General features: G+C 44.4%; 1 protein-coding gene across 3 annotated transcripts in view; it reads right to left on the reverse strand.

Annotated features, from left to right (window-relative positions):
• Positions 1–14,912, reverse strand: part of LOC143781839 (ATP-dependent translocase ABCB1-like) — a 576,903-nt gene that overhangs the window by 173,274 nt on the left and 388,717 nt on the right. For all 3 annotated transcript variants that reach the window (XM_077268724.1, XM_077268723.1, XM_077268725.1), the window contains one exon: positions 5,639–5,743. In XM_077268724.1, coding sequence (XP_077124839.1) covers positions 5,639–5,743 — 105 coding nt within the window. The remainder of the gene's footprint in view (positions 1–5,638; positions 5,744–14,912) is intronic.

Raw genomic sequence — 14,912 nt, forward strand, 5'->3', positions numbered from 1 at the left:
TGACAACTCCATGTCTGCCATCCTACTGCCTGCCCGTGTATCCTCCCACAAATAAATAACAGCACGCCTCTGTTCGCACAGTCTCTGAAGCATGTGCAGTGTTGAGTTCCACCTTGTTGCAACGTCTATGATTAGGCGATGCTGGGGAAGGTTCAAAGACCGCTGATAGGTCTGCATACGGCTGGCGTGTACAGGCGAACGTCGGATATGTGAGCAAAGTGCACGCACTTTGAGGAGCAGGTCGGAGAACCCAGGATAAGTTTTCAATAAGCACTGCACCACCAGGTTTAAGGTGTGAGCCAGGCAAGGAATGTGTTTCAGTTGGGAAAGGGAGATGGCAGCCATGAAATTCCTTCCGTTATCACTCACTACCTTGCCTGCCTCAAGATCTACTGTGCCCAGCCACGACTGCGTTTCTTGTTGCAAGAACTCGGACAGAACTTCCGCGGTGTGTCTGTTGTCGCCCAAGCACTTCATAGCCAATACAGCCTGCTGACGCTTGGCAGTAGCTGGCCCATAATGGGACAACTGGTGTGCAACAGTGTCATCTGCCGATGGAGTGGTTGGCAGACTGCGTTCTGTGGAAGAGCTGTAGCTTCTGCAGGAGGACGAGGAGGAGTAGGAGGAGGGGGTGCGAACGCCTACAGCCAACTGTTTTCTAGACCGTGGGCTAGGCACAACTGTCCCTAAATTGATGTCGCCTGTGGACCCTGCATCCACCACATTCACCCAGTGTGCCATGATGGACACATAACGTCCCTGGCCATGCCTACTGGTCCATGCATCTGTAGTCAGGTGCACCTTTGTACTCACAGATTGCCTGAGTGCATGGACGATGCGCTGTTTAACATGCTGGTGCAGGGCTGGGATGGCTTTTCTGGAAAAAAAGTGTCGACTGGGTAGCTCGTATCGTGGTTCAGCGTACTCCATCAGGGCTTTGAAAGCTTCGCTTTCAACTAACCGGTAGGGCATCATCTCTAACGAGATTAGTCTAGCTATGTGGGCGTTAAAACACTGTGTACGCGGATGCGAGGATAAGTACTTCCTTTTTCTAACCAGAGTCTCATGTAGGGTGAGCTGGACTGGAGAGCTGGAGATCGTGGAACTTTCGGGTGTGCCGGTGTACATGGCAGACTGAGAGACGGTTGGAGACGGTATTGTTTCCGCCGGTGCCCTAGATGCAATATTTCCTCCTACAAAACTGGTGATTCCCTGACCCTGACTGCTTTTGGCTGGCAAAGAAACCTGCACAGATACTGCCGGTGGTGCGGAAAATGGTGGCCTTACAGTGACGGAAGGGATGTTGCGTTGCTGACTAGCTTCATTGGCCGAGGGTGCTACAACCTTGAGGGACGTTTGGTAGTTAGTCCAGGCTTGAAAATGCATGGTGGTTAAGTGTCTATGCATGCAACTAGTATTTAGACTTTTCAGATTCTGACCTCTGCTTAAGCTAGTTGAACATTTTTGACAGATGACTTTGCGCTGATCAGTTGGATGTTGTTTAAAAAAATGCCAGACTGCACTCTTCCTAGACTCGGATCCCTTTTCAGGGATTGCAGACTGAGCTTTAACCGGATGGCAACGCTGTGCTCCAACAGGTTTTGGCTTTGACACGCGTTTTGGGCCAGATACGGGCCCGGCAGATGGAACCTGTTGCGATGTTGATGCCTGCTGCGGCCCCTCCTCCACCTCCGCTTCTGAACTACTGCCGCCTGCACCCTGTTCCCCCAATGGCTGCCAATCGGGGTCAATAACTGGGTCATCTATTACCTCCTCTTCGAGCTCGTGTGCAACTTCGTCTGTGTCACTGTGTCGGTCGGTGGTATAGCGTTCGTGGCGGGGCAACATAGTCTCATCAGGGTCTGATTGTGGATCTGTACCCTGAGAGGGCAATGTGGTGGTCTGAGTCAAAGGAGCAGCATAGTACTCTGGCTGTGGCTGTGCATCAGTGCACTCCATGTCAGAATATACTTGTAATGGGCATGGCCTGTTAAATGTTTCACTTTCTAAGCCAGGGACGGTATGTGTAAAGAGCTCCATGGAGTGACCCGTTGTGTCGCCTGCTGCATCCTTCTCTCTTGTTGTAGTTTTTGCTGAGGAGGACAAGGAAGCGACTTGTCCCTGACCGTGAACATCCACAAGCGACGCGCTGCTTTTACATTTACCAGTTTCGGAAGAGGAGGCAAAAGAGCTAGAGGCTGAGTCTGCAATGTAAGCCAAAACTTGCTGTTGCTGCTCCGCCTTTAAAAGCGGTTTTCCTACTCCCAGAAAAGAGAGCGTTCGAGGCCTTGTGTAGCCTGACGACGAAACTGGCTCCACAGCTCCAGACTTAGGTGGAATATTTTTATCCCCACGACCACCTGATGCTCCACTACCACTACCATCATTACCAGCTGACAATGAACGCCCACGACGACCTCTTGCACCAGACTTCCTCATTGTTTTAAAATCTTAACCAAAGTAACTTTATTTGTTGCTGTCAAACAACTTACACGGTGAGCTATAACTTCAGTATGATTTCAATATCCCTTAACAGGTTGGTGAGACCACAAGGAAAATCAGGCACAATGTTACACACTCTGTTTTCTGTGGCACAAAATCACAGAGATGACACACACGCAGGACTGTCACTCAAGCACTAATGTCAATATTAATCTCCCACCTAATTTATTTTTTTTTTTTTCTCAGGGAGACTTTAGAAACCAAATAATATTAAAAAAAAAAAAAAAAAAGGCTTTCTATGGCCCACAATTAGAGAGAGAGAGGTGGCACACCCAGGAGTCAAGACTGGCGCACAAGCTGAAAGGGCAATATTACTCTCCCACTGTTTTTTTAATTTTTTTTTTTATTTCAGGGAGACTTTAGAAACCAAATAATATTAAAAAAAAAAAAAAAAAAAATAGCCTTTCTATGGCCCACTGAATGAGAGAGAGAGGTGGCACACCCAGGAGTCAAGACTGGCACACAAGCTGAAAGGGCAATATTACTCTCCCACTGTTTTTTTATGTATTTTTTGTTTTTTAAGGGAGACTTTAGAAACCCAATAATATTTAAAAAAAAAAATAAATAGGCTTTCTATGGCCCACTGAATGAGAGGGAGAGAGGTGGCACACCCAGGAGTCAAGACTGGCACACAAGCTGAAAGGGCAATATTACTCTCCCACTGTTTTTTTATGTTTTTTTTTTTTTTTTCAGGGAGACTTTAGAAACCAAATAATATTAAAAAAAACAAAAAAAAAAAATAGCCTTTCTATGGCCCACTGAATGAGAGAGAGAGGTGGCACACCCAGGAGTCAAGACTGGCACACAAGCTGAAAGGGCAATATTACTCTCCCACTGTTTTTTTATGTATTTTTTGTTTTTTAAGGGAGACTTTAGAAACCCAATAATATTTAAAAAAATAAATAAATAGGCTTTCTATGGCCCACTGAATGAAAGGGAGAGAGGTGGCACACCCAGGAGTCAAGACTGGCACACAAGCTGAAAGGGCAATATTACTCTCCCACTGTTTTTTTATGTTTTTTTTTTTTTTTTCAGGGAGACTTTAGAAACCAAATAATATTAAAAAAAACAAAAAAAAAATAGCCTTTCTATGGCCCACTGAATGAGAGAGAGAGGTGGCACACCCAGGAGTCAAGACTGGCACACAAGCTGAAAGGGCAATATTACTCTCCCACTGTTTTTTTATGTATTTTTTGTTTTTTAAGGGAGACTTTAGAAACCCAATAATATTTAAAAAAATAAATAAATAGGCTTTCTATGGCCCACTGAATGAGAGGGAGAGAGGTGGCACACCCAGGAGTCAAGACTGGCACACAAGCTGAAAGGGCAATATTACTCTCCCACTGTTTTTTTATGTTTTTTTTTTTTTTTTCAGGGAGACTTTAGAAACCAAATAATAAGAAAAAAAATAAATAAATAAATAGGCTTTCTATAGCCCACTGAATGAGAGATAGCACACACAGCAGTGGCACACAAGCCCTGACTGAGGCCAATATTTTTCTCCCACTGATTGATGTAGTGTTTTTGTGTTGAGGTAGATTTTAGAACACAAATCAAGGAAAAAAAAAAAATGCTTTCTATGGCCCACTGAATGAGAGAGAGGTGGCACACCCAGGAGTCAAGACTGGCACACAAGCTGAAAGGGCAATATTACTCTCCCACTGTTTTTTTATGTATTTTTTGTTTTTTAAGGGAGACTTTAGAAACCCAATAATATTTAAAAAAATAAATAAATAGGCTTTCTATGGCCCACTGAATGAGAGGGAGAGAGGTGGCACACCCAGGAGTCAAGACTGGCACACAAGCTGAAAGGGCAATATTACTCTCCCACTGTTTTTTTATGTTTTTTTTTTTTTTCAGGGAGACTTTAGAAACCAAATAATATTAAAAAAAACAAAAAAAAAATAGCCTTTCTATGGCCCACTGAATGAGAGAGAGAGGTGGCACACCCAGGAGTCAAGACTGGCACACAAGCTGAAAGGGCAATATTACTCTCCCACTGTTTTTTTAGGTATTTTTTTTTTTCAGGGAGACTTTAGAAACCAAATAATATTAAAAAAAAAAAAAAAAAAAAAAATAGGCTTTCTATAGCCCACTGAATGAGAGATAGCACACACAGCAGTGGCACACAAGCCCTGACTGAGGCCAATATTTTTCTCCCACTGATTGATGTAGTGTTTTTGTGTTCAGGTAGAATTTAGAACACAAATCACGGAAAAAATAAATAGGCTTTCTATGGCCCACTCAGTGAGAGATGGCACACACAGGGATGGCACTGTAGCAGAAATGCCAATCTTAATCTCCCACAAAAAAAAAAAAAAAAAAACAGGGACTGTCCTACAATTACTATCTCCCTGCAGTAATCTAAGCCAGGTATGGCAGGCAGCAATAGGAGTGGACTGATGCACAAATTAAATAAAAAGTGTGGACAAACAAAAAAGATAGCTGTGCAGAAAGGAAGGAACAAGAGGATATGTGCTTTGAAAAAAGCAGTTGGTTTCCACAGTGGCGTACACACAGCAATACAGCTATCACGGAGCCTTCTAGGGCAGCCCAATGAGCTACAGCGCTGAGGGGAAAAAAAAAAAAATAGCTTCCACAGTCCCTGCACACCGAAGGTGGTGTTGGACAGTGGAAATCGCTGCAGCACAAGCGGTTTGGTGGTTAGTGGACCCTGCCTAACGCTCTCCCTGCTTCTGACGAAGCGGCAGCAACCTGTCCCTAAGCTCAGATCAGCAGCAGTAAGATGCCGGTCGGCGGGAACGCCCCTTTATAGCCCCTGTGACGCCGCAGACAGCAAGCCAATCACTGCAATGCCCTTCTCTAAGATGGTGGGGACCAGGATCTATGTCATCACGCTGCCCACACTCTGCGTTCACCTTCATTGGCTGAGAAATGGCGCTTTTCGCGTCATTGAAACGCGACTTTGGCGCGAAAGTCGCGTACCGCATGGCCGACAAGCACAGGGGTCGGATCGGGTTTCATGAGACGCCGACTTAGCCAAAAGTCGGCGACTTTTGAAAATGATCGACCTGTTTCGCTCAACCCTAGTGGCCACCTTGTAGTTGTGATGGTGTGGTTGGAGACAAATCTGTTGTTTATACATGAAATAAATTAAGATTTAATTATTTCTTACCCAGATAGTAAGTCCTACAAAATAGATGAATCCCAAGATTATATAAATTATAGAAAAGAAAATAGCCTTCTGCATTTGGATAGTGGCAACTTGTTCCTTAAAAACCTGAAAAGTAGAATCAAGAAAAATATTGTTAAATTATAATTTATTGTAAGGTTATTTATTATATTATAATATATTATATTTTTCAAAATGAGCCTAATTAGCAGACTAAATATTAAAGTTTGACATCTACAAATATGAACCACAACTTGACAAAGTACGGTAGATTAGGTAGCTAATGATGTCAAAACATTGCAGCCAGACAATCTTCCTTCTAACAGTTTAATGTGAATGGTGCATTTGTATACAGGGAGTTTTTATATGATTTAAAAACTCTATATTGCCTACACAAGTTGCCAGATAACCAACCTCTCACCCTCCCCGCTATACCTTTTGTCTGTAGTTTTCTGTATAGCCATCGGATAATTATGCCTATTTACATATTGACAGTGATTTAGGTTTCTGATGCTATTACGCACCCAAATTTTCAATGATGAGCAGGGATAGGTCAAGTTTGTCTTGTCCCTTTATATTTTTGGAAGAAAAAGAGACAAGCTACATAGGCTAAGAAGAAGATTATTATACATTTACAATGTAAGAAACCATTACATAACAGCAGTCCAATCACTACAAAACACAATACTTGAAAAAAGTCCCAATTTTTTTCAAGAATGTCCCATCAACCATAATGCAGCAGAGGCAAAATTGGTTCATGTAGGTGTTTTGGGGCATTTAGGCAAAGGCGTAAGAGGGAGGGTGTGGCCACATCTGAGTACAGAGCACAGGGGGTCCACAGATGGCCAGTACAGTTGTTAGCTCAATGTGCATTCTTAACAGAGGCAAAATCGGTTCATATAGGTGTTTTGAGGCATTTAGGCAAAGGCGTAAGAGGGAGGGTGTGGCCACATCTGGGTACAGAGCACAGGGGGTCCACAGATGGCCAGTACAGTTGTTAGCTCAATGTGCATTCTTAACAGAGGCAAAATTATTTCATGTAGGTGTTTTTGTGCATTTAGGTAAGAGATTAAGAGGGAGGGTGTGACCACAACTGGGTCCAGAGCACAGGGGGTCCACAAATGGTCAGTGCAGTTATTACCTCAATGTGTATTATTAGTTGCATATCTAATTGAAAACAATTAGGTCCAGAATAGGCAACAGACTTTTGCAGACTTTATTAGTGTATGGATTCAAGGGGGACTTTACTTTATGAGGCCAAAATGGGAGACATTATTTATGTATGGGGTTACATTGTTTGAGGATGGGGCCAGAATGGAGAATATTATTAACTAGATGGTGGCCGGATTCTAATCAGGTATTCTAGAATATGTATGTAGTTTATTTATGAAGATTTTAGAATAATACAATGAATACACAGAATTCGGCTGGCCGGGAGCGACCAATTAGTGAAGCGTGGTTCAAATCCCGCGCCAATTAACGGTCGAAGTGCACCTGTTGCTGATTGTTCGCAGCCTACCACGTAGTATATAGCACAGCCACATAGTATATAGCACAGCCACGTAGTATATAGCAGCCAACATAGCATATAACACAGCCACGTAGTATATATCACAGCTCAGGTAGTATATAACAGCCCACGCAGTATATAACACAGTGCATAACTCAGCCCACGTAGTGTATAACACAGTCACATAGTATATAACACAGCCCACTTAGTATATTGCACAGCCACGTATTATGTAGCACAGCCCACGTAGTATATTGCACTGCCCATTTAGTATATTGCACAGCCACGTAGTATATTGCACAGCCACGTAGTATATTGCACAGCCCATGTAGTATATAGCACAGCCACGTAGTATATAGCACAGCCATGTAGTATATTGCACAGCCCATGCAGTATATTACACAGCCACATAGTATATTACACAGCCCACATAGTATATAGCACAGCGATGTAGTATATAACAGCCCATGCAGTATATAACACAGCCCACGTAGTGTATAACACAGCCCACGTAGTGTATAACACAGCCATGTAGTATGTAGCACAGCCCACGTAGTATATTGAACTGCCCACGTAGTATATTGAACAGCCCACATAGTATATTGCACAGCCACGTAGTATATTGCACAGCCACATAGTATATTGCACAGCCCACGTAGTATATTGCACAGCCACGTAGTATATTGCACAGTCCACGTAGTATATTGCACAGCCCACATAGTATATTGCACAGTCCACATAGTATATTGCACAGCCCACGTAGTATATTGCACAGCCCACGTAGTATATTGCACAGCTACGTAGTATATAGCACAGCCACGTAGTATATGGCACAGCCCCCTGTGTGCCTAAACATTGGAGCTACTGTTATGATCCTTAGTGGCTGAGGATCACAGGATGGACTAGCTAAGTTACTGAAAATAGAACAAGCTCTAGGGAGGTGGTAACTGGACTGACCGCAAATCTGATCCTAACCAAACACACTGAAGGTAGCCGGTGAACGTGCCTAAAATCCTGGACGTCTCGACGCAGCCTGAGAAACTTACTACCCCTATAGAGAAAGTAAGACCTCACTTGCCTCCAGAGAAATTACCCCAAAGATATAGGAAGCCCCCAACAAATAATAACGGTGAGGTAAGGGGAAAATACAAACGTAGAAATGAAAACAGATTCAGTAAATGAGGCCCACTAATACTAGATAGCAGAAGACAGACAGGGAACTGTGCGGTCAGTAGAAAACCCTATACAAAATATCCACGCTGAGAATTCAAGAACCCCCACACCAACTAACGGTGTGGGGGGAGAAACTCAGCCCCCTAGAGCTACCAGCAAGCAAGAAAATCACATATTAGCAAGCTGGACAAGAAACATATTGAACACTGATGATCAAAAAATGAACAAACGGAAACTTAGCTTCTCTTGAAGAGACTGGTAGCAAGGTAGTCAGAAGGAATCAGAATAGCACTGAATACATTGACAGCAGGCATCAACTGAGAGTCCAAGTGAGCTTAAATAGGAAACCAGCCCACATATAACGAGACAGCTGATGCCAGTCACAAACCTGGAGAAAGACAGCACTCAAACAGTACCACTTGTGACCACAAGAGGGAGCCCAGAAATAGAGTTCACAACAGTACCCCCCCCTTGAGGAGGGGTCACCAAACCCTCATCAAGACCCCCAGGGTGATCAGGATGAGCAGCATGGAAGGCACGAACCAAATCGGCCGCATGAACATCAGAGGCGACAACCAAGGAATTATCCTCCTGACCATAGCCCTTCCACTTAACCAAATACTGAAGCCTCCATCTGGAAATACGAGAATCCAAGATCTTCTCCACCACGTACTCCAATTCGCCCTCAACCAGCACCGGAGCAGGAGGCTCAACAGAAGGAACCACAGGCACCACATACCTCCGCAACAAAGACCTATGGAACACATGAATGGCAAACGATGCTGGGAGGTCCAAACGAAAAGACACCGGGTTAAGGATTTCCAAAATCTTATAAGGACCGATGAAGTGAGGCTTGAATTTAGGAGAGGAAACCTTCATAGGAACATACCGAGAAGACAGCCATACCAAATCCCCAACACAAAGTCGGGGACCAACACCGCGACGGCGGTTGGCAAAGCGCTGAGCCTTCTCCTGTGACAACTTCAAATTGTCCACCACATGGTTCCAAATCTGCTGCAACCTATCCACCACAGAATCCACCCCCGGACAGTCAGAAGGCTCAACCTGACCCGAGGAAAAACGAGGATGAAAACCAGAATTGCAGAAAAAAAGGCGAAACCAAAGTGGCAGAACTAGCCCGATTATGAAGGGCAAACTCGGCCAATGGCAAAAAAGTCACCCAATCATCCTGATCAGCAGAAACAAAACATCTTAAATAAGTTTCCAACGTCTGATTAGTTCGCTCGGTCTGGCCATTCGTCTGAGGATGAAAGGCCGACGAAAAAGACAAAACAATGCCCATCTTAGCACAAAAAATCCGCCAAAATCTGGACACAAACTGGGATCCTCTGTCAGACACAATATTCTCAGGGATGCCGTGCAAGCGAACCACATTCTGAAAAAATAGAGGAACCAAATCGGAGGAGGAAGGCAACTTAGGCAAGGGCACCAAATGGACCATTTTGGAAAAACGATCACACACCACCCAGATGACAGACATTCTCTGAGATACTGGAAGATCTGAAATAAAATCCATGGAAATGTGCGTCCAAGGCCTCTTCGGGACAGGCAAAGGCAAAAGCAAACCGCTGGCACGAGAACAGCAAGGCTTAGCCCGAGCACAAATCCCACAGGACTGCACAAAGGAACACACATCCCGCGACAAGGAAGGCCACCAGAAGGACCTAGCCACCAAATCTCTGGTACCAAAAATCCCAGGATGACCTGCCAAGACCGAAGAATGAACCTCGGAAATAACTCTGCTGGTCCATCTATCTGGGACAAACAGTCTCTCTGGTGGGCAACGGTCAGGTCTATCAGCCTGAAATTTCTGTAGCACTCGTCGCAAATCTGGGGAAATGGCAGACAAAATCACTCCCTCTTTGAGGATACCAGCTGCCTCTGAAACTCCCGGAGAGTCAGGCACAAAACTCCTAGAAAGGGCATCAGCCTTCACGTTCTTCGAACCAGGCAGGTACGAGACCACGAAATCGAAACGGGAGAAAAACAACGACCAACGAGCCTGTCTAGGATTCAGGCGCTTGGCAGACTCGAGATAAATCAGATTTTTGTGATCAGTCAAGACCACCACACGATGCCTAGCTCCCTCGAGCCAATGTTGCCACTCCTCAAATGCCCACTTCATAGCCAACAACTCCCGATTACCAACATCATAATTCCGCTCAGCAGGCGAAAACTTTCTTGAAAAGAAGGCACAAGGCTTCATCACAGAGCAATCAGAGCTTCTCTGCGACAAAACAGCCCCTGCTCCAATCTCAGAAGCATCCACCTCGACCTGGAAAGGAAGAGAGATATCAGGCTGACATAAGACTGGAGCTGAAGAAAACCAGCGCTTCAGCTCCCGAAAGGCTTCCACTGCCGCAGGAGACCAATTAGTCACATCAGAACCCTTCTTGGTCAAATCCGTCAAGGGCTTAACCACGCCAGAAAAATTAGCGATGAAGCGACGGTAAAAATTAGCAAAACCCAAGAACTTCTGAAGACTCTTAACAGATGTAGGCTGAGTCCAGTCATGAATAGCCTGGACCTTGACTGGGTCCATCTCAATAGTAGAAGGAGAAAAAATAAAACCCAAAAAGGAAACCTTCTGTACTCCGAAGAGACATTTTGAGCCCTTCACAAATAAAGCATTAGCACGCAGGACCTCAAACACCATCCTGACCTGCTTCACATGGGACTCCCAATCATTAGAAAAGACCAAAATGTCATCCAGATACACAATCATAAATTTATCCAGATATTCTCGGAAAATGTCATGCATAAAGGACTGAAACACCGAAGGAGCATTAGAGAGTCCAAAAGGCATCACCAAGTACTCAAAATGGCCTTCGGGCGTATTCAATGCTGTTTTCCATTCGTCCCCCTGCTTGATACGCACAAGGTTATACGCACCACGAAGATCTATCTTGGTGAACCAACTGGATCCCTTAATCCGAGCAAACAGATCAGACAATAATGGCAAAGGATACTGAAATTTGACCGTGATTTTATTTAGAAGACGATAATCTATACAAGGTCTCAGAGAACCATCCTTCTTGGCTACAAAAAAAAATCCTGCACCAAGAGGGGAGGAGGATGGGCGAATAAGTCCCTTTGCCAAAGACTCCTTTATATAACTCCGCATCGCAGCATGTTCTGGTACCTTCAAATTAAAAAGTCGTCCCTTAAGGAACTTACTGCCAGGAATCAAATTTATAGCACAATCACAATCCCTATGAGGAGGCAGGGCACCGGATCTGGGCTCATCAAATACATCCTGGTAGTCCAACAAAAACTCAGGGACCTCAGAAGGAGTTGAAGAAGCAATTGACACCAAAGGGACATCGCCATGAATCCCCTGACAACCCCAACTTGACACAGACATAGCTTTCCAATCCAAAACTGGATTATGGGCCTGCAGCCATGGCAGACCCAAAACTACAACATCATGCAAATTATGCAGCACAAGAAAGCGAATCACCTCCTGATGTACAGGAGTCATGCACATGGTCACTTGAGTCCAATACTGAGGCTTATTCTCAGCCAATGGCGTAGCATCTATTCCCCTCAGTGGAATAGGAAATTCCAAAGGCTCCAGAAGAAAACCACAGCGCTTGGCAAACGACAAATCCATAAGATTCAGGGCAGCACCTGAATCCACAAAAGCCATAACCGAGTAGGATGACAAAGAACAGATTAAAGTAACAGACAAAATGAACTTAGGCTGTATAGTACCAATGGTGACAGGTTTAGCGATTTTTTTTAAGCGCTTAGAGCATGCTGAGATAACATGAGTAGAATCACCACAGTAAAAGCACAACCCATTTTGACGTCTATGACTTTGCCGCTCAATTCTAGTCAGAATTCTGTCACATTGCATTGACTCAGGTCTCTGTTCAGAAAACACCGCCAGATGGTGCGCAGATTTGCGCTCCCGCAAACGCCGATCAATCTGAATGGCCAAAGCCATTGAGTCATTCAGACTTGCAGGCGTGGGGAACCCCACCATAACATTCTTAATGGCTTCAGAAAGACCTTCTCTGAAATTTGCAGCCAGGGCACACTCATTCCATTGAGTATGCACCGACCATTTCCGAAATGTTTGACAATACACCTCAGCTTCATCCTGGCCCTGAGAGAGAGCCAGCAAGGCCTTTTCTGCCTGGTTCTCAAGATTAGGTTCCTCATAAAGCAATCCAAGCACCAGAAAAAACGCATCCACATTCAGCAATGCAGGATCTCCTGGCGCCAGGGAGAAAGCCCAATCTTGAGGGTCGCCACGTAACAGGGAGATAACAATTCTAACTTGCTGAGCAGAATCACTAGAGGAACGGGGTCTCAAAGAAAGAAATAATTTGCAATTATTCTTAAAATTCAGAAATCTAGATCTATCTCCAGAAAACAACTCAGGAATAGGTACTTTTGGCTCAGACATAGGACTGTGAACAACAAAATCCTGAATGCTTTGCACCCTTGCAGCAAGATGATCCACACTAGAAGTCAGACTCTGAATATCCATGTCTGCAGCTGAACTCAAAGCCACCCAGAGATTAAGGGGATGAGAGAAGCTGGACAGACTGCAGCAAAGGGAGAGAGAAAAAAAAAATTGTACCCAGGGCTTCTCTTATCCCACTTCTGCAATGCATTAAACACTTTTGGGCCTGCTGTACTGTTATGATCCTTAGTGGCTGAGGATCACAGGATGGACTAGCTAAGTTACTGAAAATAGAACAAGCTCTAGGGAGGTGGTAACTGGACTGACCGCAACCTGATCCTAACCAAACACACTAAAGGTAGCCGGTGAACGTGCCTAAAATCCTGGACGTCTCGACGCAGCCTGAGAAACTTACTACCCCTATAGAGAAAGTAAGACCTCACTTGCCTCCAGAGAAATTACCCCAAAGATATAGGAAGCCCCCAACAAATAATAACGGTGAGGTAAGGGGAAAATACAAACGTAGAAATGAAAACAGATTCAGCAAATGAGGCCCACTAATACTAGATAGCAGAAGACAGACAGGGAACTGTGCGGTCAGTAGAAAACCCTATACAAAATATCCACGCTGAGAATTCAAGAACCCCCACACCAACTAACGGTGTGGGGGGAGAAACTCAGCCCCCTAGAGCTACCAGCAAGCAAGAAAATCACATATTAGCAAGCTGGACAAGAAACATATTGAACACTGATGATCAAAAAATGAACAAACGGAAACTTAGCTTCTCTTGAAGAGACTGGTAGCAAGGTAGTCAGAAGGAATCAGAATAGCACTGAATACATTGACAGCAGGCATCAACTGAGAGTCCAAGTGAGCTTAAATAGGAAACCAGCCCACATATAACGAGACAGCTGATGCCAGTCACAAACCTGGAGAAAGACAGCACTCAAACAGTACCACTTGTGACCATAAGAGGATGCCCAGAAATAGAGTTCACAACAAGCTACCCCACAAGTGACCCCATTTTGGAAACTAGACCTCCCAAGGAACTAATCTAGATGTGTGGTGAGCACTTTGAACCCCCAAGTGCTTCACAGAAGTTTATAACGCAGAGCCATGAAAATAAAAAATAATTTTTCTTTTCTCAAAAATGACTTTTTAGCCCGCAATTTTTTATTTTCCCAAGGGTAACAGGAGAAATTTGACCCCAAACGTTGTTGACCAGTTTCTCCTGAGTACGCTGATACCCCATATGTGGGGGTAAACCACTGTCTGGGCACACGTCGGGGTTCGGAAGGGAAGTAGTGACTTTTGAAATGCAGACTTTGATGGAATGCTCTGCGGGCGTCACATTGTGTTTGCAGAGCCCCTGATGTGCCTAAACAGTAGAAACTCCCCACAAGTGACCCCATTTTGGAAACTAGACCCCCAAAGGAACTTATCTAGATGTGTGGTGAGCACTTTGAACCCCCAAGTGCTTCACAGAAGTTTATAACGCAGAGCCATGAAAATAATAAATACGTTTTCTTTCCTCAAAAATAATTTTTTAGCCAGGAATTTTTTAATTTTCCCAAGGGTAACAGGAGAAATTTGACAACAAGAGTTGTTGTCCAGTTTCTCCTGAGTATGCTGATACCCCATATTTGGGGGTAAACCACTGTTTGGGCACATTCCGGGGCTCGGAAGTGAAGTAGTGACGTTTTGAAATGCAGATGTTGATGGAATGCTCTGCAGGCATCACGTTGCGTTTGCAGAGCCCCTGATGTGCCTAAACAGTAGAAACCCCCCACAAGCGACCACATTTTGGAAACTAGACCCCCGAAGGAACTTATCTAGATGTGTGGTGAGCACTTTGAACCCCCAAGTGCTTCACAGAAGTTTATAACGCAGAGCCGTGAAAATAATAAATACGTTTTCTTTCCTCAAAAATAATTTTTTAGCCCAGAATTTTTTATTTTCCCAAGAGTTACAGGAGAAATTGGACCCCAAAAGTTGTTGTCCAGTTTCTCCTGAGTACGCTGGTACCCCATATGTGGGGGTAAACCACTGTTTGGGCACATGTCTGGGCTCGGAAGGGAGATAGCACCATTTGACTTTTTCAATGCAAGATTGGCTGGAATCAATGGTGGCGCCATGTCGCGTTTGGAGACCCCCTGAT

Source organism: Ranitomeya variabilis, chromosome 6 (genome assembly GCF_051348905.1).
Source record: "Ranitomeya variabilis isolate aRanVar5 chromosome 6, aRanVar5.hap1, whole genome shotgun sequence".
NCBI classification, from domain to species: domain Eukaryota; kingdom Metazoa; phylum Chordata; class Amphibia; order Anura; family Dendrobatidae; genus Ranitomeya; species Ranitomeya variabilis.